The sequence below is a fragment of the Stenella coeruleoalba genome (genome assembly GCF_951394435.1).
Source record: "Stenella coeruleoalba genome assembly, chromosome: 1".
In the NCBI taxonomy this organism is placed as follows: domain Eukaryota; kingdom Metazoa; phylum Chordata; class Mammalia; order Artiodactyla; family Delphinidae; genus Stenella; species Stenella coeruleoalba.
In genome coordinates, this window is record NC_137169.1 from 168280303 (window position 1) to 168305323 (window position 25021).

The window sequence follows — 25021 nt, forward strand, 5'->3', positions numbered from 1 at the left end:
GGCACGAACCCGTGTCCCTTGCATCGGCAGGCGGACTCTCAACCACTGCACCACCAGGGAAGCCCTTCAGTTCTATTCTTGCATGCCCCTCCACTAACCTCCCTGCCAAGATTTTGCAGTTTTGGTCCTGATTAGAAAGGTCTCCCATACCTACATTTGCTTGTAAGATGATTTTTATAGCTTAAAAAGTTCTTTTTAATATCCATGTGGAATTTATATTTGAATGGGATATCAGATGATACTCCATTTTACTGTTCTTTCAGATGGTTAGGTGTCTAAGATCATTTATTAAATAATCCATATTTTTCCTAGTGAAATCTTTGTTAAACTTTTCATATGCGTTGCCATGAATTAAAGGTTTTCTTCTTTTGTGGCATTTATTTGTCTATTCTTACATTAATTCCTGTTTCTATACCATGTTGATCTTCGTATAATGGCTTTAGAGAGTATGTTCTGATACCAACTATATTTCTCATCAACATTGGGGAAATTGCTGCCTTTCAGGATCACCCTGGAATTCCTGGGGCTCTTACATTGGTGCTTCTTGGTTTTAAGAAGCCGTGCCAATTATCCATTTATTGCCTCTTAGCTTCAGGTCCCTTCTTTTTTTTTTTTTTTTTTTTTTTGGCCATGCTGCGAGGCTTGCAGGTTTTTAGTTCCCCAACCAGGGTTTGAACCCATGCCCTCGGCAGTAAAAGCGCAGAGTCCTTACCACTGGACCTCCAGGGAGTTCTCCTTCAGGTCCCTTCTTTCATTTCCCGTTCTGCATTAATGGGTTGGACTCTGTAAGCATTTTCCTCTACAGTGAGTATGCAGTTAAGCTTCACAGTAGAGGACACTGGAGGGGCATTGTGGGAGGGTGAGGTCTTTTCTTCTTCTTTCCAGTGTTCTATGGGCTTTGGTTTTCATTTTGCTTTTGCTGCACCATTGCCAGAGGCATCTGCCTCAGCTGTATACCTAGAGCTCAGGCTCCTGATAAGCTTGCAGCCCCAGCCAATTGATGGCCATCTAGCTAAGCACACCAAGGTCCCCCAGACCTATTGGAGAATGGGCTTCAGACTCTCTGACTTCCTCTGTGTACCTGCCTCTCAGCTTCAGCCTGCTAGCACCCTGTACCCCTCCTGACAGGGACACTGTAGACATAAGGCCTTGTTGCCCTGCAGGTGAACAGATTCTTGATGCCCCTCTCCTTCTCCATGCATGTCTGACAGCTTTGGCCTGCCTTTATTACTTCAGAAAGTCATTTCCTGTGGCCTTCCCGACACTGCCACTGTGTCTCCCAGGCCTTGCATTACCTTGCTTGTGAGTGGGCTCCCAGCACTGTGACTCTCTCGTTGCCCACCCGCCAGACTTGTCCCTTCTGAAGCCTGCAGGGGTCTTTCCTGGCAACTGTGGACCAGTTCTGGCCCGGGAAACCCAGCAAATGTCTCCCCCATCCAGTGGCTCTAACCATACCTTTTCCAAGAAGATCTGGGTCCTAACCTTGGGGAGGGCTTTCCCCTTCCAATTTTTTCTTCCTTGGGTACCCTGGGGTATTCTTTAGAGTTCTCTTTTCACTTTAGAGTTTCATTTTTCCATTGTCATGGTTAATAATTCTTTATATTAAACTTTTCCTGTTCCAATTACTGTGTGGTTTTGATCTCTTGACTGAACCCTACTGTCTGTCTTTCATTTTAGAAGAATTCTGGATGATCTGATGTTATCTTGTCTCCATTGGCTAAGAGTCCACGTGGCACAGGGATTTCTTCGTTCTGATTTGATTGCAGGACCACAGTACTAACTGAGCTTCACACCTGCTTCCTCAGGATATTCAGCACGTTTTAACAGCTCCTTGAGATCTGGGCACAAGATGCAGAGAATCTTATATAGTATAGCAACATCAGTGGCATTTATGCCAGGATAAAGTGGTCATCGAAAGCTTCTTGCTACAATTATTTAATTTTAATAAATACTAAATATTAACAATTTATGATATATAGTGATATTTTGAAATATAAGTAATAGCAAGAAGTATCTTGGATGCATAATTAAAAAGGTGAAAAACAATTGAGGGATGTGGGCAGCTGGTCACTAGCAATAGAACCATTAGTCCTGATGGGTCCATCCATTCATTCCGTTCTCCTATTAAGCATTAGGAGGATCCACAGACTCTTTGTTATCATAGGCTATTAACCTTTGACTGCTTGCTTTTGGCCTTTGAGTCCAGACATTCCGTTGGTGCTCCACATTTCTGTTGCCTTTTGTTCATAGTTACTATCCAAGATCTATGGTTCCCTACGTTTTTTCTTGACACCTGTCCTGATTAAAGTTGCAGCTGGTTACATGCCACAAATCTGTTATTAATAGAGTCTTCTCTGATAAATTTCAGTTTAGCTCTTAATTATCTGGAAATTTTATGGACACATTTAATTCAAGAAACATTTTAGAAATAAGCACTGTGGATACAATGACTCAATCTCTGTCTTCTAAGAAACTTAGAGTCTCATAGTTGAAGTGAGCATCATGATCCAGAAGTGCTTTAGGATGTGGCATTCTTACTGTCAAGTTTTTAAATCTTGTGACACTCTACTTTTATTATGAAGATGCAAATAATTTAAAAATAGACTAATCTGAGGAGTTTTAAGAATCATACTTCTAAATCCACATCAAAAAGTTTTTTTTCTTTTGTATTCTGAAAGTAAAGAAACCTCCCTCATGTTGTACTTAACTGTCTTTTCCTCCCCCTTTCAACTCTAAGCTGTGTTGTTTAGAGACTGCTTTATTCTTACTTATGGATATATCTTCAGCATGTAGGACCATGCCTAACATATAAATGCTTGAAAAATAAATTTAGCAAAAAGAAAATGAGTGAAGATTTAAGAATTGGAGTAGTTATAGGCAATGATATTAAAAGTCAGTCACGGGCTTCCCTGGTGGCATAGTGGTTAAGAATCCGTCTGCCAATGGCAGGGGACACAGGTATGAGCCCTGGTGTGGTAAGATCCCACATGCAGTGGAGCAACTAAGCCCATGAGCCACAACTACTGAGCCTACGCTCCAGAGCCCGCGAGCCACAACTACTGAGCCTGTGTGCTACAATTACTGAAGCCCTCGCACCTAGAGCCCGTGCTCTGCAACAAGAGAAGTCACTGCGATGAGAAGCCCGCACACCACAACGAAGAGTATCCCCTGCTCGCCGCAACTAGAGAAAGCCCGCACACAGCAGCAAAGACCCAATGCAGCCCCCCCCCGCAAAAAAAAAAGTCTCATGGCAGAAATTTAAAAGTTTGATTATAGCTACTATGGGGAAATAGATACAGGAAGAGTAGAAATTTGACCAGGTTGGGGAGGACAATTTGGAATATACCTTTTCCTGTTTTTGGTAAATTTTACTACACATCTATTCTCATGTCTACACAGGAGATATTTATCAGATTATTAGACGCTTTGGCTTCAGAAGTCTCCTTTACACTCTTAAAAATTATTGAAGCTTGAAGATTGTATTTGGTTATATCTCTCAATATTTACCATACTAGAAGTTTAAAAATATTATTGTACTAAATTAAGAATAAAAACACACTTAACATGTTAATATTTTTATGAAAAATGATTTTTCCAAAGCAAAAAAACTAGAGGAGTACTATTAGTTTACTTTTGCGAACCTCCAATGCCTGTATTAAAAGAAGATAGCTGATTATTTTTTTTTAATAAATTTATTTATTTTTGGTGCGTTGGGTCTTCTTTGCTGTGCGGGCTTTCTCTAGTTGCGGTGAGCAGGGGCTACTCTTCGTTGCGGTGTGTGGGCTTCTCATCGCGGTGGCTACTCTTGCTGCGGAGCACGGGCTTTAGGCGTGCTTTAGGGTTTCAGTAGTTGTGGCTTGCGGGCTCTAGAGCGCAGGTTCAGTAGTTGTGGTGCATGGGCTTAGTTGCTCTGTGGCATGTGGGATCTCCCCGGACCAGGACTCAAACCCATGTCCCCTACCTTGGCAGGCGGATTCTTAACCACTGCCCCACCAGGGAAGTCCCAACAGCTGATTCTTGTATCTGCTTCTGGATTCAGTCTGTGGTGGTGGTTTTGGTTGAAGTATATGACGAAAATTTAGGGTCACACAGATGATGTAGTTGAAAAAGGGAGGAGTATTTTAATAGCTCTTCAGATAATTGAAGATATTCTTTGATACATAGAGCTTGACAGTGGTAAATTCCTCCTTTTTTCTGTTATTGAAGTCTAGCTGATTTACAATATTATGTTAGTTTCAGGTGTACAACATAGTGCTTTGATATTTTTAAAAATTATACTCTATTTGAAGTTATAAAATGTTGGCTATATTCTCTGTGCTGTACATTACATCCTTGTATCTTATTTATTTTATGCCTAGTAGTTTGTACCTCTTAATTCCCTACCCCTATATTGCCCCTCCCCTCAACCTTGTCTCCACTAGTAACCATTAGTTTGTTCTATGTATCTGTGTGTCTGTTTCTGTTTTGTCATACTCATTTGTTTTATTTTTTAGATTCTACATGTAAGTGAAAATATACAGTATTTGTCTTTCTCTGCCTTATTTCACTAAGCATAATACTTTCCAGGTACATCCATGTTGTTACATATGGCAAAATTTATTCTTTTCTATGACTGAGTAGACAGCGGTAATTTCTTATTCTTTTATTAACATTTTTTTTAATTGGAGTATAATTGCTTTAGAATGTTGTGTTAGTTTCTGCTGTAGAATGAAGTGAATCAGCTGTATGTCTACCTATATCTCCTACCCTGTGGACCTCCCTCCCCCGCCCCCTCATCCCACCCATCTCAGTCGTCACAGAGCACCAAACTGAGCTTTCTGTGCTTTATAGCATGTTCCTACTAGCTATCAGTTTTACGCATGGTAGTGTATATATGTCAATCGTAGTCTCCCAATTCGGCCCACCTTCCCCATCACCCCCTGGGTCCACATGTCTGTTCTGTACATCTACATCTCTATTCCTGCCCTGCAAATAGGTTCTTCTCTACCATTTTTCTATATTCCACATATATGTGTTACTATATGATATTTGTTTTTCTCTTTCTGGCTTACTTCATTCAGACTGACAGACTCTAGGTCCATCCACATCTCTACAGATGACCCAATTTCGTTCCTTTTTATGGCTGAGTAATATTCCATTGTATATATGTGCCACATCTTCTTTATCCGTTCATCTGTCATTGGACATTTAGGTTGTTTCCATGTTCTGGCTATTGTAAATAGTGCTGCAATGAACATTGGGGTACATGTGTCCTTTTGAATTATGGTTTTCTCAGGGTATATGCCCAGTAGTAGGATTGCTGGGTAATATGGTAGTTCTGTTTTTAGTTTTTTAAAGAACCTCCATACTGTTCTCCATAGTGGCTGTACCAATTTACATTCCTACCAGCAGTGCAAGAGGGTTCCCTTTTCTCCACACCCTCTCCAGCATTTACTGTTTATAAATGTTTTGATGATGGCCACTCTGACCAGTGTGAGGTGATACCTCATTGTAGTTTTGATATGCATTTCTCTAATAATTAGTGATGTTGAGCATCTTGTCATGTGCCTCTTGGCCATCTGTATGTCATCTTTGGTGAAATGTCTATTTAGGTTTTCCACCCATTTTTTGACTGGGTTGTTTGTTTTTTTGATATTGAGCTCCATGAGCTGTTTGTATATTTTGGAGATTAATCCTTTGTTGCTTCGTTTGCAAATATTTTCTCCCATTCTGAGGGTTGTCTTTTCATCTTGTTTATTGTTTCCATTGCTGTGCAAAAGCTTTTAAGTTTCATTAGGTCCCATTTGTTTATTTTTGGTTTTATTTTCATTACTGTAGGAGGTGGGTCAAAAAAGATCTTGCTGTGGTTTATGTCAGAGTGTTTTTCCTTTGTTTTCCTCAAAAGTTTTGTAGTGTCCGGTCTTACATTTATGTCTTTAATCCATTTTGAGTTTATTTTTGTGTATGGTGTTAGGGAGTGTTCTAATTTCATTCTTTTACATGTAGCTGTCCAGTTTTCCCAGCACCACTTATTGATGAGGCTGTCTTTTCTCCATTATATGTTCTTGCCTTATTTGTCATAAAGTAGGTGACTATATGTGTGTGGGTTTATCTCTGAGCTTTCTATCCTGTACCACTGATCTATATTTCTGTTTTTGTGCCAGTACCATGCTGTCTTCGTTACTGTAGCTTTGTAGTATAGCTTGAAGTTGGGGAGCCTGATTCCTCCAGCTCCATGTTTTTTTCCCTCAAGATTGCTTTGGCTATTCAGGGTCTTTTGTGTTTCCATACAAATTTTAAAATTTTTTGTTCTAATTCTGTGAAGAATGCCACCGGTAATTTGATAGGGATTGCATTGAAAGTGTAGATTGCTTTGGGTAGTATAATCATTTTCACAAATCTGATTCTTCCAATCCAAGAACATGGTATATTTCGTCTATCTGTTTATGTCATCTTTGATTTCTTTCATCAGTGTTTTATAGTTTTCTGAGTACAGGTCTTTTGTCTCCTTAGATAAGTGTATTCTTAGGTATTTTATTCTTTTTGTTGCGATGGTAAATTGGATTGTTTCTTTAATTTCTCTTTTTGATCTTTCGTTGTTAGTGTGTAGGAATGCAAGAGATTTCTGTGCATTAATTTTGTATCCTGCAACTTTACCAAGTTCATTGATTAGTTCTAGTAGTTTTCTGGTGGCATCTTTAGGATTTTTAATGTATAATATGTCATCGGCAAACAGTGACAGTTTTACTTCTTTTCCAATTTGTATTTGTTTCATTTCTTTTTCTTCTCTATTGCCATGGCTAGGACTTCCAAAACTATGTTGAATGAGTGGCAACAGTGGACATCCTTGTCTTGTTCCTGGTCTTAGTGGAAATGCTTTCAGTTTATCACCAATGATGTTTGGTGTGGGTTTGTCATATATGACCTTTATTATGTTGCAGTAGGTTCCGTCTGTGCACATTTTCTGGAGAGTTTTTATCATAAATGGGTGTTGAATTTTGTCAAAAGCTTTTTCTGTACCTATTGAGATGATCATATGGTTTTTATTCCTTAATTTGTTAATATGGTGTATCACATTGATTTATTTGCATGTATTGAAGAATACTTTCATTCCTGGGACAAATCCCACTTGATCATGATGTATGATCCTTTTAAAGTGTTGTTGGATTCTGTTTGCTAGTATTTTGTTGAGGATTTTTGTGTCTGTGTTCATCAGTGATATTGATCTGTGATTTTCTTTTTTTGTGATATCTTTTTCTGGTTTTGGTATCAGGGTGATGGTGGCCTCATAGAACAAATTTGGGAGTGTTCCTTCCTCGGCAATTTTTTTGAAGCGTTTAAGAAGGATAGGTGTTAGCTCTTCTTTAAATGTTTGGTAGAATTCGCCTGTGAAGCCATCTGGTCCTGGGCTTTTGTTTGTTGGAAGATTTTTAATCACAGTTTCAACTTCAGTGCTTGTGATTGGTCTGTTTTTATTTTCTATTTCTTCCTGGTTCATGCTTGGAAAATTGTACCTTTCCAAGAATTTGTCCATTTCTTTGAGGTTGTCCATTTTAATGGCATATAGTTGTTTGTAGTAGTCTCTTACAATCCTTTGTATTTCTGCGGTGTCAGTTGTGATTTCTCCTATTTCATTTCTAATTTTTTTGATTTGCACCCTCTCCCTTTTTTTCTTGATGAATCTGGCTAAAGGTTTATCAATTTTGTTTATCTTCTCAGAGAACCAACTTTTACTTTTATTGATCTTTGCTATTGTTTCCTTTGTTTCTGTTTTATTTATTTCTGCTTTGATATTTATGAATTCTTTCCTTCTACTGACTTTGGGTTTTCTTTGTTCTTCTTTCCCTAGTTGCTTTAAGTGTAAGGTTAGATTGTTTATTTGAGATTTTTCTTGTTTCTTGAGGTGAGGTTGAATTGCTATAAACTTCCCTCTTAGAACTGCTTTTGCTGTGTCCCATAGGTTTTGGGTTGTCGTGTTTTCATTGTCATTTGTTTCTAGGTATTTTTAATTTCCTCTTTGGTGTCTTCAGTGATCTCTTGGTTATTTAGTAGCACGCTGTTTAGCCTCCATGTATTTGTGATTTTTTTCAGTTGTTTTTCTGTAATTGATTTCTAATCTCATAGCCTTGTTGTTGGAAAAGATGCTTGATACGATTTCAGTTTTCTTAAGCTTTCCAAGGCTTGATTTGTGACCCAAGATGTATCTATCCTGGAGAATCTTCTGTGTGCACTGAGAAGAAAGTGTATTCTGCCACTTTTGGGTGGACTCTCCTATAAATATCAATTAAATCTATTTGGTCTATTGTGTCATTTAAAGCTTGTGTTTCCTTATTTATTTTCTGTTTGGATGATCTGTCCGTTGCTGTAAGTGGGGTGTTAAAATCCCCTACAATTATTGTGTTACTGTTGATTTCTCCTTTTATGGTTAGCATTTGCCTTATATATTGAAGTGCTCTTATGTTGGGTGTATAAATATTTATAATTGTTATATCTTCTTTTTGGATTGCTCCCTTGATCATCATGTAGTGTCTTTCCTTATCACTTGTAACAGTCTTTATTTTAAAGTCTATTTTATCTGATATGACTGTTGTTACTCCAGGTTTCTTTTGATTTCCATTTGCATGGAATATCTTTTTCCGTCACCTCACTTTCAGTCTGTATGTGTCCCTATGTCTGAAGTAGGTCTCTTGTAGACAGCATATATATACAGGTCATGTTTTTGTATCCATTCAGCCAGTCTGTGTCTTTTGGTTGGGGCATTTAATCCATTTACATTTAAGGTATTTATCGATATGTATGTTCCTATTACCATTTTCTTAATTATTTTAGGTTTGTTTCTGTGGGTCTTTTTCTTCACCTAGAGAAGTTCCTCTAGCATTTGTTGTAAAGCTGGTTTGGTGGTGCCAAATTCTCTTAACTTTTGCTTGTCTGTAAAGGTTTTAATTTCTCCATCAAATCTGAATGAGATCCTTGCTGGGTAGAGTAATCTTGGTTGTAAGTTTTCCTCTTTCATTACTTAAAGTATACCCTGCCACTCCCTTCTGGCCTGCAGAGTTTCTGCTGAAAAACCAGCTGATAACCTCATGGGGATTCCCTTGTATGTTATTTTTTGCTTTTCCCTTGCTGCTTTAAATATTTTTTTTCTTTGAATTTAATTTTTGATAGTTTGATTAATATGTGTGTTGGTGTGTTTCTCCTAGGGTTTATCCTGTATGGGACTCTTTGTGCTTCCTGGGCTTGGGTGGCTATTTCCTTTTCCACATTAGGGAAGTTTTTGACTATAATCTCTTCGAATATTTTCTCAGACCCTCCCTTTTTCTGTTCTTCTGGGACCCCTATAATTCGAATGTTGGTGCGTTTAGTGTTGTCCCAGAGGTCTCTGAGATTGTCTTCAATTCTTTTCATTCTTTTGTCTTTATTCTGCTCCTCGGCAGTTATTTCCACCATTCTGTCTTCCAGCTCATTCATTCTTCTGCCTCAGTTATTCTGCTGTTGATTCCTGCTAGTGTATTTTTAATTTCATTTATTGTGTTGTTCACCTCTGTTTGTTCTTTAGTTCTTCTAGGTCTTTCTTAAATATTTCTTGTATTTTCTTGATCTGTGCCTCCATTCTGTTTCTGAGATTTTGGATCATTTGTACTATCATTACTCTGAATTCTTTTTCAGGTAGGTTGCTTATTTCCTCTTCATTTATTGGGTCGTAGGTTTTTACTTTGCTCCTTTATCTGTAACATGGTTTTTTGTTGTCTCATTTTTTTTTTTTTTTTTTTTTATGGGTGGGACTGTGTTCCTGTCTTACTGGTTGTTTGGCCTGAGGCTTCCAGCACTGGAGTTTGTATGCTGTTGGGTAGAGCCAGGCGTTGGTGGTGAGATGAGGACCTCCAGGAGACCTCAGTCTGATTAATATTCCTTGGGGTCTGAGGTTCTCTGTTAGTCCAGTGGTTCGGACTCAGAGCTCCTAGCACAGGGGCTCAGGCCCAACCCCTAGCCCGTGAACCAAGATCCCGCAAGCCACGCGGGGTGGCAAAGAAAAAAAAAGGGAGGAGACAATAACAAAGAGTAAAATATAAATAAGATTAGAAAACTAACAGATATGTTATAAAAAATAAAAATATAGATGAAACAATAACAAGATAAGACAGATCCACAGTAGCAAGAAAGAGGGAAAAGAAAAACAAGCAGAAAAGGCCTTAGTTGTAGGGGGTGGGGCTTAGGCAGCGGTTTGGATTAAGTGGGGATGGGGTCTAGGTTTAGGACCCACAGCCCTGGGAGGATGGGGGCGGGGCATAGGCTCAGTGCAGCCAGAGGGGCCCTGGAGTGCCTCTGGCCTCAGAGTGTGGATGATGAGGTCCAGGACCTCAGCAGGGTCCCCAGGGTCGGATTGGTTGGGGAAATGTTAGCCGCGCTTCTCCCCGCTGATCCTCCCATCCCAGAGTGTCCCTCCCCGTTCGCCTCTACTCTTCTCCCCCCCTCCCCCTGCCACGCCCCTAGGACCCACATGGCTGGAGGGGATCTTGGATGATCGAGGACCAGGCCCGGGACCCCAGCAGGCTCCCCGGGCCCAAGTGGGCAGGGGAAACACGAGGCACGTTCCCCCCAATCCTCCATTCCTGGAGGGTCCCTTGTCTTCCTCTCTCCTTTCCCCCCACCACCTTGCTCCCATGCCCCTACGGCTCACACGGTTGGAGGGTGCCCTGCGAGGTAGAGGACCAGGCCGGGGAGCCCAGCAGGCCTCCCAGGGCCTGCCTAGGTGGGGGAAATGCAAGCTGCGTTACCTCCCTGATCCTCCGATCCCTGAGGGTCCCTCCCCGTTCGCCTCTCCTCTTCTTTCCCCACCATCCCTCCCACGCCCCCAGGACCCACATGGCCAGAAGTGGCCTTGGAGGGCAGAGAACCTGGCCTGGGACCCCAGCAGGCTTCCCAGGGCCCGATTGGGCAGGGGAAACGCTAGCTGCTTTCCCCTCTGATCCTCTGAACCCCCAAGGGTCTCTGAAGGCTTGGGAACCCCTTCCCTCCCCCAGCCACCCCTCAGGGGTGCTGTTCCCATTTGGCCTCTACTTCTCCTCCCCCCTTTCTCCCCCCTACGTCCTACCTTATCACTTGGGGGTTCCTCCTGTCCCCTTGGGTGTTTAGGTCCCCCACCAGCATCTGGTTAGGTGCCCTAGTTGTGGGGGGATGCAAACTCTGCGTCCTCCCACTCTGCCATCTTGACCCCGCCCCCCACAGCAGTAATTTCTTAAAGGTTTAATTGCATTATGGAATCTGAAACCCTGTCAATGAACCTTTGGTACTTTGTTATATTAAAATCCATTAGTCTGGGGACTTCCCTGGTGGTGCAGTGGTTAAGAATCTGCCTGCCAATGCAGGGACATGGGTTCGATCCCTGGTCCGGGAAGATCCCATATGCTGCAGAGCAACTAAGCCCATGGGCCACAACTACTGAGTCTGTGCTCTAGAGCCTGTGAGCCACAACTACTGAGCACATGCACCACAACTACTGAAGCCCACAGGCCCTAGAGCCCGTGCTCTCCAACTGCTAAGCCCACGTGCTGCAATTACTGAAGCCCATGCGCTGTAGGACCTGCGTGCCGCAACTACGGAGCCTGTGTGCTGCAGCTGCTGAAGCCCGCACTCCTAGAGCCCGTGATTCTCAGCAAGAGAAGCCACCACAATGAGAAGCCCGCACATCTCAACGAAGAGTAGCCCCCACTCACCACAACTAGAGAAAGTCCATGTGCAGCAACGAAGACCCAATACAGGCAAAAAAAAAAACAAACGTAAAAAATTAAAGAAAAAACCATCTGGTCTGTCTTAGATTTGAATGGATATTTTACTTATGCATGAGCTTGTAACATCATGCATTGATCATTTGAAAAAGATTGGTTCCTTGAGTTATGCAGATCTTGAAAATGTTGACCCATTTCATTATATATCAAAAATTGTTAATATCATCACAGATCTCTAAAGGAAATTTTTTAAGTATTACGAAGCTGTCAAGCTTATAGTGAATTGACAGCTTGAATTTCATCACTGAAAACAATGCCATTGGTTGTTTTACTTGAAGTGTTAGGCTCAGTTTATTTTTGAGAGAATATTTGTCAAATATCCAAGTCTGAGTAGTTATAGTTTTTTTTTACCCATAGACTTTTAAAAAGAAATGGTCTCAGGGACTTCCCTGGTGGTCCAGTGGTAAAGAATCCACCTTGCAATGCAGGGAACACAGGTTCGATCCCTGGTCAGGGAACTGGAACAGGCAACTAAGCCCGTGTGCCACAACTACTGAGCTCTCATGTCTCACCTAGAGCCCACATGCCACAGACTACAGAGCCCTCTGGAACCTGCACGTCACAACTACATAAGAGAAAACCTGCACGCCACAACTAGAGAGAAGCCCGCGCACCACAACAAAGAGCCTGCACGCTGCAACTAAGACCCGACGCAGCCAAAAATAAAGAAAAAAAAATAGAAATGGTCTCAAGGATTGAGGTTTAATAAAGTTAATAATTTTTACTGCTTCATCAAGGACATTCTCACGTGAAACTGGCATTTAAAAAAATTTAATATGAGTGAGTGGCAATAAGGAATATGATTACTAGTAAGTATAGTTTGGTGTCATTGTCTTGATTCATGCCAAGAGGTCAGCAGTTTTACTGCCATTGCTTTTAGATTATCAGTGCAAATGTCAATGTGGTGAAAAATGCAACTTCTGTCTTGGTATTATTATGAAAATGGTTTTGACCTTGTTGATCCCTTAAAAGGCCCTCGGGGGGACCCCCAGCTGTCTGTGGACCAAACTTTGAGAACACACAGCACATATATGAACACACATATATGTATATACACATGGGTTTCCTTGAAGCATTTTCAATACTGACATTGAATTTTCTCACTGTGTGATTCTATGGATGTGCCATAATTTAGCTAATAAATAGAATTCTGCAGCTATTTGAGATAGACTGATATAGAAAGATGTCCAATATATATTTTTAAGATACAGAAAACAAATGTTGCATAGCAATATGTTTTGTAAGATCCCATCTGTGTTTAAATAGACATACATATTTGTGTGAAGTCATACCTAATGTGTATAACCTGTGATGATGTGGGTGGAGGGATATTTTTACTTTCTGCCTTATATGTTCTGTACTGTGGAATTCAACTGCACCCAAGTAGCTGTAACTGTAACTTGTAACACCCAAGTAGCTGTTGGGAGATGTACAGCCCGGCTTCTTAAACAATAAGCGTGTCACTGGGTGAAAGGGAGTGGCTTCTGAATTGGTTGAGGTTCTTAGCTATTATTGTCGTTGCTAGTGGATTATTTTCAGCTTTTCTCCACATCCTTATATATTAAAGAGTGAAATTTTCTTATTAATCTTAGTAAGTGAGCAATTTATCTCTTTCAATAAATGGTACAGTCCATTTGTAATACTTATAGTTGCAGTGAACCTTGCAGGCAGCAGCTGTGGTTGTATGGAGGGAAGTGTTGGTTAATCATCTGTCTTTTAGCTATTCTCACATTTTTAGTACATAAGCCTCAGCTGCAAAAGAGAGTCCTATTGTAATTTACAGAACCATTGGATATGTAGTTACTCTTCTAGTGTTACAGTGAAAAGAACATGCCTTTTGGAGTCAGATAGATTTAGGCCCAAATCTTCTCTCCATTATTTACTTAACGGTGTGATCTTGTACAAATTAACGTCTGAGCCTATTTTGTTATTGGTGAGTTAGGGATTATAGCTTCCTGTTCTGAGGATCATATCTGTAGTGTGTATAGCCCAGTGCTCGACACAACGTCAGCTACTGTTAGCGCTCATCTGTTGCTCGGTCTGCCTTTCCTCTAATATACTGCACTTTCTCTGTCTCCTTCTTCAGTGTTGCACTGTTCCACTGAGAACGTTCTGGTTAGCCTTTAAGATTTTTAGCTGTCTCATCTTCTAGGAAGTTCTGTTTCCTTTAGGCTGAGTTAGTTGTTTTCCCCTTGTGGTTCTACATCTCACCAATATGACACTTAACTCATTTTATTTTTCTCCAATTTTTTTTAACTTGTAGAATTTTCAAATTTACCAAAAGACCCTAAAGAACAGTGTAGTGAACACTTATATACCTTTTGTCCAAGTTCACTGATGAACATTTTGCCACATTCTCCTGTATCTCTGTGTGTGTGTATCATTTTTTTACTGAAGCACTTGAGAATAAGTTGGAGATATTGTGACATTTCATCCCTACTTCCCATATTTCCCCTATAGTCACAATACCATATTATTCAAGGAATTTAGCACTCAAGGAATTTAGCATTGATACAATACTATTATCAAATATGTAGTCAATATTCAGATTTTTCCAGTTATTCTAAAAATGTTGTTTTTAGATTTTTTTCTTTTTTGGATCCAGGATTATGCCTCTAGGTTTGTTTCTTTAACCTAGACTATTCCTTATGCATTTTTTTTGGTCTTTCATGACATTGACATTTTTAAAGAGTATGAGACAGTTGTTTTGTAGGTTTCACCATCTTGATCTGATTGTTTTCTCATGATTAGATCATTGTTTTTTGTTTGCTTTGTTCCATCTCTCCTCACACTATGATTTCCTATGAGAAAGGCAAAGCAGTTCCTGACAGATCTAAGAAAGAACTGGCCCGACACTACCTATTTGGTTGACTTTGGTGTTTCTTAAAGTTGGCCTGGCTGTGCTGTTCTTCTGTTGAATGTAAGCAGTTTCACAGAACAGGAACATTAGACAAGGCCACTCTGTGTCCTTGGATCAAGACTAAAACGAGACCACTCTGTAATCATGTCTGAACACAGACAAAAACATTTTTCAAATCACAAAAATGATCAAGCATATCTTCATCCTGGCTATCGTGATGACTACAGCTTTTTTCTTATAAATCACAGCCTTAGCCTCTGTTCATTCTTCTTGCCTCATAGTAAGATTTATTAAAATCATAGAATCATAGAATTAGATAGAATTAACAGAATCATAGAATTACTTCTACTTCCTGACAGCATCCAAGCCAGGGCAAACAAAGCCCCACTTCTTTGAATCTTTCCCCAAAGCACCTAACACAGGCTCAAATCCTTAAGTCCTTTATAACACCCTCTTAGTGAAATGCCTCAGGGTTCTCCATAGTATACTTTCTCGGAGTCTTAAATCCAGCTTGTTTAACTAGAAGTATGTTCTTGGTGCTGTTGACTAGAGGGAATTCACACCTGAGAACGTTGGCCTCCCTCTTTTTCTTTTTACTCTGTGAATGAATCTTTAATACAGTTAAGAATTAGCACCAAGCTTTTCTGGCTAGTTTCTTACTGGTCAAGGATAACTTTTAGTTTTTTATAATCAGTTTTTGGTCACCGGCATTTGCATTTAAAAAAAGTGAACGCTGCTTTCAGGAGGTGTTCTATGTAATTAAAAAACATAGAGAAAATCTCAAAGGTAGCTTATAAATCAGAGAGAGAGACTTTATTTCCGATGCTTTACCAGCTTTGTTAGAAGGTTTTGGTTTAATTTTCCTTTTGCAGCTTTTAATAGCAGACCACTGTTCAGTAATTTGGAGGTGGTGGAGTGGCTTAAAGATAATATGTACATACTCACACACAAATAATATAGTATGTAATATGTAATATTGTATAATAAACCTCAGGAAAAATTTGTTTTACATTTTCTATCACAATTACGTATAAATTTTCTACTCTGTTCACAGGAAAATAAAAAAAATTCCATTCCTGTGAATGGAAATTTAAAGCACTGTTAAGAGAAGCACCTGTTTATTAATTTCGCTTTGTTGTTGCCTTTTAAGGGAGGTTGATGATATTAAAAGATTAACAATTTGAGAATAGCCATTAGTGTGTTGTCTACCATTAGAATCTTGCTAACTCTTAATCTAATTTTCAAATTAGGTGGCTTTGTAACATATATTAGGGCCAGTAGTTACTGCATTAAAATTCATCTGCTTATCTTCGTGCTGCCAATACTGTTTTTTGTTGTTGTTATTTTGAAATATCTTAGGAACAAAGAAGTGAGCATGTTCTTTCATCATATTAGTTCTGATGATAGGATTCAGTGTAATTGAACCTTTTAATGCATTAGCCTTTAATTTTGGTTTTATTCCATTCTGAAAAATGTTCTAATTCATCTCTGCTTGTCCAAGTTTAGTGGAATAGAAATGCATAGATCAATAGAAATATAACAAAGACACACTTTTGACATGTTTATTCTATTTAGAAGTGATATGCTTGTTGCTTAAGCATTTAAATCTAGTTTAATAGGGAGGTGGGATGAGTCATTGATCACACTAGGATTAAAGCAGCTAATTTTTTATGTATTTGTTTCAGCCAGTAAATGAGACTTTTTTAGGATGTCATCAAATATTAGGAAGTTTTTCATTAAAATTTTTCAACAAGTTGTTAGTTCATTTAAAGATAATATCAGGTGGTCTTGTGGGTTGAAGCATAATATAATATGTGCATTTTCTGGATTTCTGTTCTGAGATTGCAGATGCTCACATAAATACTAATTTACAGGTACTGCAGTTTACTTTTTTGTTTACAGGACAAATATGTTGGACAATAATCATAAGCACCGATGCATACTTAATTTATTATTTAGGCAAAACAAGGAATAATGGACATTTAGCTGTCATTTTAACCTGTTTGGCCTGCGGTTTTTTTCCCGAGATTGAATATCTTAGATTGTTTTCAGGCCACAGAATTTGCTCTACATGTTAGGGCTCTTAGAAGTTTGTTTCCAGATAATATTATTGATCGGAATGCTAGCAGCGTCATTTTAGATGTGTTTTTTGTCATTGGAAGAATTTAATTTAATGTAATTGTTGCGTATGAACTGGGAACTAATAGGAAAGTAGATTTAGCATAATGGATTATATTAGGTTTGGTTACTTGTGACAAAACTTAAAACCAGATAGACGTCAATTTTTTTCTCGTGGCATAAGCTCTGGAGGTAGGCTATGCAGGGCAGCATAGGAGGCAGGGCAGCTCCAAAGTAATCAGGAATCCAAGCTCCTGCCTTGTTGCTATGTCATTTTTAACCTCGCACATCATAGTCCTTCTTGGAAAGGGAAAAGGAGATAGAAGAAAAAGCGGGAGGTGGGGAGGTGAGGGTGTATATCAATTGTCTCTTAAAGAGATTTCTGGTAATCTGCAAAATAACCATTGTTTATATGTTATTGGCCAGAATTTAGTCCGTGTCCACATGTAACTGCAAGGCAAGATGGAAATTATCGTTGTTTTTTTTTTTTCCCTGGGCCGCCATGTACCTAGTTAGAAATTGGGGATTATTTTACTTAGAAAGAAGGTGAGAACAGATATGGGGATAGCAGCTGGCTATCCCAAAGTAAATGAAGTAGCATACTGAATGTTAGGAATCCTCTAATTGATTGCCACTTGCCTGCTAACCTTTACTGGGCCTGGGCTCTTTGAGGATGCTGATACAAGTTACAGATCTTTTCCCTAGAAAAATGTATCTGTGGACATATGTGTGGAGTTTTGTAGGATTGTTGTAACCCATCCATTAAGCATAGGGAGTTGTTTATGGACCCACTGTTAAAATTTCTTTTTCTTTCTTTCTTTTTTTGTCTGTGTCGGGTCTGGCGGCACGTGGGATCTTCGTTGCGGCACGCAGTCTTCTCTCTAGTTGTGGTGTGCAGGTTTTCTCTTCTCTGGTTGTGGCGCGCAGGCTCCAGAGTGCATGGGCTCTGTAGTTGTGGCATGCGTGTTCCAGAGCGCATGTGCTCTGTAGTTTGTGGCACGCGTGCTCTCTAGTTGTGGCATGCATGCTCAATAGTTGTGGTGCACGGCTTAGTTTCCCTGCAGCACGTGGGATCTTAGTTCCCCGACCCGGGATTGATTGGAAGGCGGATTCTTTACCACTGGACCACCAGGGAAGTCCCTAAAATTTCTTATCAGTGAAAGATGACTATCTTCTAGGATAGAATGTTCCACCGTAAGATAGTTCTTTGTGTTAGAAAGTATTTCTATGCTTTTATTATTCACTCATACAGTCAACAAAAATATATTAGCATGTTCTATATGCCAGACACTATGATGGTATTTGAAGATTTAAAGACACCATGATTGGTTTATTAAGTGCTTACTATGTGCCTGGTATGGAACTGCTCATTTTAAGTACATTGCTCATTTTCTCCATTTTGTAAATTAGGAAATAATCTGCCTAAGATTTTATAGCTAGTGAATGATAGAGCAAGTAGTTTGAACCCAGGTCTAACTCTAAAACCATTTCTTTTAGTTACCATGAAGTAGACATTTCACCATAAGCATGAGACACATTGAGCTGAGGTATTTAGTGGTTCAGTTTCAAATTCTTGCTGTGGGTAGTATAACTAGGAATCTCTCTCTCTCTCTCTCTCTTTTATCTTTAGGTTGACAAACATTTTTAATGTGATCATGCTACCTTGCTTATTTACATTCCATAGAAAAAACCTGTTCACTTTCTATAAAACATTGTTAACCATTTTAAGGTGATATCATGATTAAAATCAAAATGCTTGAACCTCAATCTGTTATTTTCCACAAAGTCTACTTATTATGTCCAGTTTTTTAGCTGGGATATAGTATAATCTTACACATAAGGGCTGGTTTTAAATTAAAGTATGTTGGATTAGATGTGACATTTACTAGTTTAGAACATCTTTTTTGTAATTATGTGTTTTTACAATATAGTTGAGCATTTTGAAACAGATTTCCCCATAAACAAGGGAGAGTAGAGAGTTGGCACAAATTTAGTTAGCACACCAAAATTTAATCATTAATTGTGTTTCTGAGTGGGTGGAAAATAGAGGTGATATTTTAAAAAGTAAAAAATAAATTTCCTTACTTTATAGTTATATTAAATACTTGTTGAGCTACTGCAGGAAGTGTGGCACTGCAAAAGTACCTTCTTTTCTCTTTGTACTCTCAGATGTAGTTTAATGCTTTGACTAAAGCAAGTGAGGGCTCTGTTTTAATCCATCTGTTTCTTTTTTTCCTCCCTTTCTTTCATTTGCTTCTTTGTAGTGATAACTGCAAAGAAGTTGACTTATTTCCAATAAGTTGTGGTGCCTATAACTAGGAATCTCTTTATACCTCAGTTTTCTATTAACATTTTGCAAAGCCACTTAAGTACGGGATGTGTTACTCTTTTGATTTTGTATTTTTTTGAACCTAAATTGCAATCAGTATGATACGTGGCATGTGACAAATGCCAACCAGTAATCTTATCTGAGAGTAGTACAAAATGGTCATATTTGAAAATATCTTATCAGCATTCAAACTGTATATATCATTAAAAAAATTCTTTGAAAACCACCTTTCGATCACCTTGCAAACCAGAGCTCACTGTACTGTGTGTGTTCTTTTTTTTCTCACAAGTGTGCTTTCATGTACACTGACAGCATCACACATGGAATTTGCCTTGAAAGCTTTTTGCTTCAAGCTGAGGTTTTTGACCCCACTGACATACAGATGTTCTCGTAATTTTCTCTCTTCAGCTCCGTTTATAAATCAAAGAGTGGGAAAGGGAAAATTATATGAGTAATTACAGTATTAAATTACTATAGAAAAGCATTTGAGTTATTAATTCTGCTTTCAACTTCAGTTTCAGATTACCAGCATCTTAAATGGTAAGTTTTTTATATTGACAGGCTTTAGATTATCACTGCATTATTTATTTACTAGTTGACACCTCTGCCTCTTGTTTTATCAGAAACATTATTTTCTTTTCTGGTGGGAGCACTACTGATTCCAATTGTAGAGACTAGATTTGACTTCAGAAGGTTGCCTGATAAGCAGAGCAAATAGGCAATGATAGGCCTGCTGCTGCTTTCTAAATTGTGAACATAAACTAACATAAATCAGTGTTTGATCTTTCTTTCCTTAAGTGTTGATTCTTATTTAATTCTAGGACGATTTGATGAAACCGTTATTGAAGAGAGGAGACAGTGTGCTGAAGATCTGCTGCAGTTCTCTGCCAATATTCCTGCTCTTTATAACAGTAAACAGCTTGAAGATTTTTTCAAGGTTTGGTGTTCTTTCTGGAATATTTTGTATTTTATTAAATGTCTTTGTTTTCTAATTTGTAGTAAAGCAAGATTCAAGTTGTTTTTAAAACAAAATGTCATTTACTTTTGAATTTCATAATTCACTAAAATAAGTAGAAGTTAATAGCTAAATAACAATGTCTATGGCATGTCTTCTGTTTCTCATGTAGAACTGTATATAATTTTCGATTCACAGATTTAAAAAAATTGATGCTGAGGGTTTAGAGGTTATCTAATTTACTCCATCATAATTGAAATACATTAAAATGTTTAAATATGATGAAACTCCAGTAGTTATCTTCACTTTTTGAGGTGTCTTTCAGTAGTAGGCTTCTTTTCTGTTAGTCTATATTAAATTTGTTCTAATTAGACTAAGCTATGTAAAGATAGAACAAAAATAGTCACCGTACAACTTAAAGAGGTAGACTAGTACAAGTTGTATTGCCACAGATGTTTGGATAGTAGTGTTTTAAGTTTCTTGACATGTAATGCCTTCATTCTGCGTTCATTATCATTTTAAATAATAATTTTCTAGCTTATTTTGTATTGAAACTGTGCTAGTTGTCGGTTAATATCAATGTCTTTATTTATAATGTTAATGTCTTTTCCTATTTCATTTAGCTCTCTAGAAAAAAACTAGATGATTGTGCCATAATTATTTTTTCCCTTCTTTAACTAAAAATCTACTCAATTGTATATATGTCATTTCTTAAACCATATAGGCAGCAAGGTATATGAGAATCTTACAAAAGGATATAGCAAAGGATCTACAAAAGGAATTTATTTTTTATGACCTATTTTAGTTTACTGAAGGAAGTTGATCTTTTGAAAGATATTATAAACTTACGACTTAGAGTAGTAGAAAAGTTTGTAGTAACAATAAGATTCTTGCTGACTGACTTAATTGCTTAATTTTTCATTACTCTGCAAACGTGGCTGAGATGATAAATTTGGCTTCTGCTCATGACCTAATGCAGATATTTAGGATAAAAGGCCAAGTCAAATTGATACAGTATTTAGCTCTTTACTAAATACAGCTGTTTCTATGTGGCAGCCAATCTATGCTTTTAGAAAAAGGCAGCATTATTTATTATTATTTTTTTAATTAATTTTTTTGGCTGCGTTGGGTCTTCGTTGCTGCACGTGGGCTTTCTCTAGTTGTGGTGAGCGGGGGCTACTCTTCATTGTGGTGTGTGGGCTTCTCATCGTGGTGGCTTCTCTTGCTGTAGAGCACGGGCTCTAGGCGCGCAGGCTTCAGTAGTTGTAGCACGCGGGCTCAGTAGTTGTAGCACGCGGGCTCAGTAGTTGCGGCTCCCGGGCTCTAGTGCGCAGGCTCAGTAGTTGTGGTGCACAGGCTTAGTTGCTCTGTGGCATGTGGGATCTTCCCGGACCAGGGCTCGAACCTGTGTCCCTGCGTTGGCAGGTGGGTTTTTAACCACTGTGCCACCAGGGAAATCCCATGGCAGCATTAGTAAGCAAGAAGAATATTGCTCTATAGAAATTGTGAAAGGCAGTCTTGGAAATTAACACATGCCAAGGGCTAAAAAAGGGATATAGAGGTCAGATCATAGACTGAACAATTTAAATGAAAGCTAGCTGCTCATTCTATTTATTTTGGGTCTGGGAATTCCTAATTGTAACTGTTGCTGGAAGACACTTATTTTTAGGCTTTGTGAAATGAGAAACAAAAGGAAAGGAAGAAAAAATCGGGCAGTTTAAGAGAAGTCAAGCTAGTCTTGGAAAATATTTGGAAATATCTTAAGCAGTGTGCTTGGCAGGAGAGAGATACTGATTTGGTAATATCACAACAGTGATGCTTAGTTTCTTTACGTAGAGATCAGTAAATATGGTCTTTGAAGGTTATTTAGCTGCAGGTAAACAATAACAACAGCAAAACTCACCATATTATCTTAAACAAGAAAAGGGTTTATTTGTCTCATACAACAAAGTTTCTTTTTCCACATATATATATATTTTTAAATTCAGGTATAGTTGATTTACAACATTATATACGTTTCAGATGTACAACATAGTGATTCACAATTTTTAAAGGTTTTACTCCATTTATAATCATTATAAAATATTGGCTACATTCCCTGTGTTGTACAGTATATCCTGGTAGCTTATTTATTTTATACATAGTAGTTTGTACCTCTGAATCCCCTGCTCCTATTTTGCTCCTCCCCCTTTTCCTCTCCCCAGTCATAATCACTGTTTCTCTCTATCTGAGTCTGTTTCTTTTTTGTTATATTCATCAGTTTGTTTTATTTTTTAGATTTCACATATAAATGATATCATACTGTATTTTTCTTTCTCTTTCTGAGTTATTTCACTAAACATAACACCCTCCGAGTCCATCCATGTTGTTGCAAATGGCAAAATTTCATCCTTTTTTATGGCTGAGTAGTATTCTATTGTATATGTACACCACATCTTCTTTATCTGTTCATCTGTTGTTGGACACTTAGGTTGCTTCTATATCTTGCCCATTGTAAATAATGCTACTCTGAACATTGGGGTGCATATATCTTTTTTTTTAAACATCTTTGTTGGAGTATAATTGCTTTACGGTGTTGTGTTAGTTTCTGCTGTACAACAAAGTGAATCAGCTATATGCATACTTATACCCCCATATCCCCTCCCTCTTGCGTCTCCCTCCCTCCCTCCCTATCCCACCCCTCTAGATGGTCACAAAGCACCGAGCTGATCTCCCTGTGCCGTGCAGCTGCTTCCCACTAGCTATATATATTACATTTGGTAGTGTGTATATGTCCATGCCACTCTCTCACTTCATCCCAGCTTCCCCTTCCCCCTCCCTGTGTCCTCAAGTCCGTTCTCTATGTCTGTGTCTTTATTCCTGTCCTGCCCCTAGGTTCATCAGAACCATTTTTTTTTAGATTGCATATATATATGTGTGTGTTAGCATATGGTATTTGTTCTCTTTCTGACTTACTTCACTCTGTATGACAGACTCTAGGTCCATCCACCTCACTATAGATCAAGACAGTATGGTACCAGCACAAAAACAGAAATATAGATCAATGGAACAGGATAGAAAGCCCAGAGATAAACCCACACACATATGGTCACCTTATCTTTGATAAAGGAGGCAAGAGTATACAATGGAGAAAAGACAGCCTCTTCAATAAGTGGTGCTGGGAAAACTGGATAGCTACATGGAAAAGAATGAAATTAGAACACTCCCTAATACCATACACAAAAATAAACTCAAAATGGATTAAAGACCTAAATGTAAGGCCAGAGACTATAAAACTCCTAGAGGAAAACATAGGCAGAACACTCTATGACATAAATCATATATCTTTTTGAATTATGTTTTTGTTTTTTTTGGGTGTATTGGAACTGCTGGGTCATATGGTAGTTCTGTTTTTAGTTTTTCGAGAAACCTCCACACTGTTTTCTTCAGTTGCAACACCAATTTACATTCCCATCAGCAGTGCACAGGGTTCCCTTTTTTCCACATCCTTGCTAACTAACATTTATTATTTGTGGTCTTTTTGATGATAGCCATTCTGACAGGGTGAGGTGATGTCTCATTGTGGTTTTGATTTGCATTTCTCTCATGATTAATGATGTTAAGCATCTTTTCATGTGCCTGTTGGCCATCTGTATGTCTTTGGAAAAATGTCTATTCAGGTCTTCTGCCCACTTTTTAATTGGGTTGACTGTTTTTTTGATGTTGAGTTGTATGAGCTCTTTATGTATTTTGGATATTAACCCCTTATTGGTCATATCATTTGCAAGTGTTTTCTCCCAGTCAGTAGGTTGTCTTCTCATTTTGTTGATGGTTTGCTTTGCTAGCTAGTGGGAAGCAGCGGCATAGCACAGGGAGATCAGCTCGGTGCTTTGTGACCGCCTGGAGGGGTGGGATAGGGAGGGTGGGAGGGAGGGAGACGCAAGCGGGAAGAGATATGGGAACATATGTATATATATAACTGATTCATTTTGTTGTGAAGCTGAAACTAACATACCATTGTAAAGCAATTATACTCCAATAAAGATGTTAAAAAAAAAAAAGATAAAAAAAAAAAAGCTTTTTAGTTTAATTAGGTTCCGTTTGTTTATTTTTGCTTTTGTTTCCTTTGCCTTTGGAAATGGATCCAAAAAAATATTGCTATGATTTATGTCAAAGAATGTTCCACCTGTGTATTCTTCTAGGAGTTTTATAGTTTCCAGTCTAACATTTAAGTCTTTAATCCATTTTGAGTTTATTTCTGTATATAGTGTGAGAAAATGTTCTAATTTCATTTCATATAGAAAACATATATCAGATAGATATTGAGCAGTGGAATTGCTGAGTCTTATGGTAAGTTTATGTTTTTAAGAAACTGCCAAACTGTTTTCCAAAGTGACTTCACCATTCCCCAGCAATGTATGAAGGCTCTGGTTCTTTTACAACCTCACCAGCACTTGGTATCGTGTGCTTTAAAAAATATAACTATGTGTATAATGGTGTCTCACTGTAGTATTAATTTCAATTTCGTAACCTCACCAACACTTGGTATTGTATGATTTTTTTTTTTCTTTAATTTACTTTTGGCTGTGTTGGGTCTCCGTTGCTAGGTGCAGGCTTTCTCTAGTTGCGGCGAGCGGGGGCTACTCTTCGTTGTGATGCGTGGGCTCTAGGGCCCGCAGGCTTCAGTAGTTGTGGCACCCAGGCTTAGTTGCTCTGTGGCATGTGGGATCTTCCCGGAGCAGGGATCAAACCTGTGTCCCCTGCATTGGCAGGCAGAGTTCCAAATGTAATCTGGATACATGTTCTTTATTAGATATGTGATTTGCAAATATTTTCTCCGAGTGTATGGCTTGTCTTTTCATTTTCTTAATGGTGTCATTTGATGTGCAAAAGTTTTTAGTTTTGATGGAGTATAATTTACCATTTTTTTTCTTTTCTGAATCATGCTTTTGTTGTCATATCTAAGACCTCTTTGATTAACTCAAAGTCAAGAGAATTTTCTCCTACATTCCTTT

At 38.5% G+C, this 25021-nt stretch overlaps 1 protein-coding gene across 4 annotated transcripts in view; it reads left to right on the forward strand.

The window, feature by feature from the left end:
* The window catches only part of RPS6KC1 (ribosomal protein S6 kinase C1), a 224560-nt gene that overhangs the window by 37850 nt on the left and 161689 nt on the right, over positions 1-25021 (forward strand). For all 4 annotated transcript variants that reach the window (XM_079905424.1, XM_079905429.1, XM_079905425.1 and 1 more), the window contains one exon: positions 19894-20009. In XM_079905424.1, the coding sequence (XP_079761550.1) occupies positions 19894-20009 (116 nt within the window). The remainder of the gene's footprint in view (positions 1-19893; positions 20010-25021) is intronic.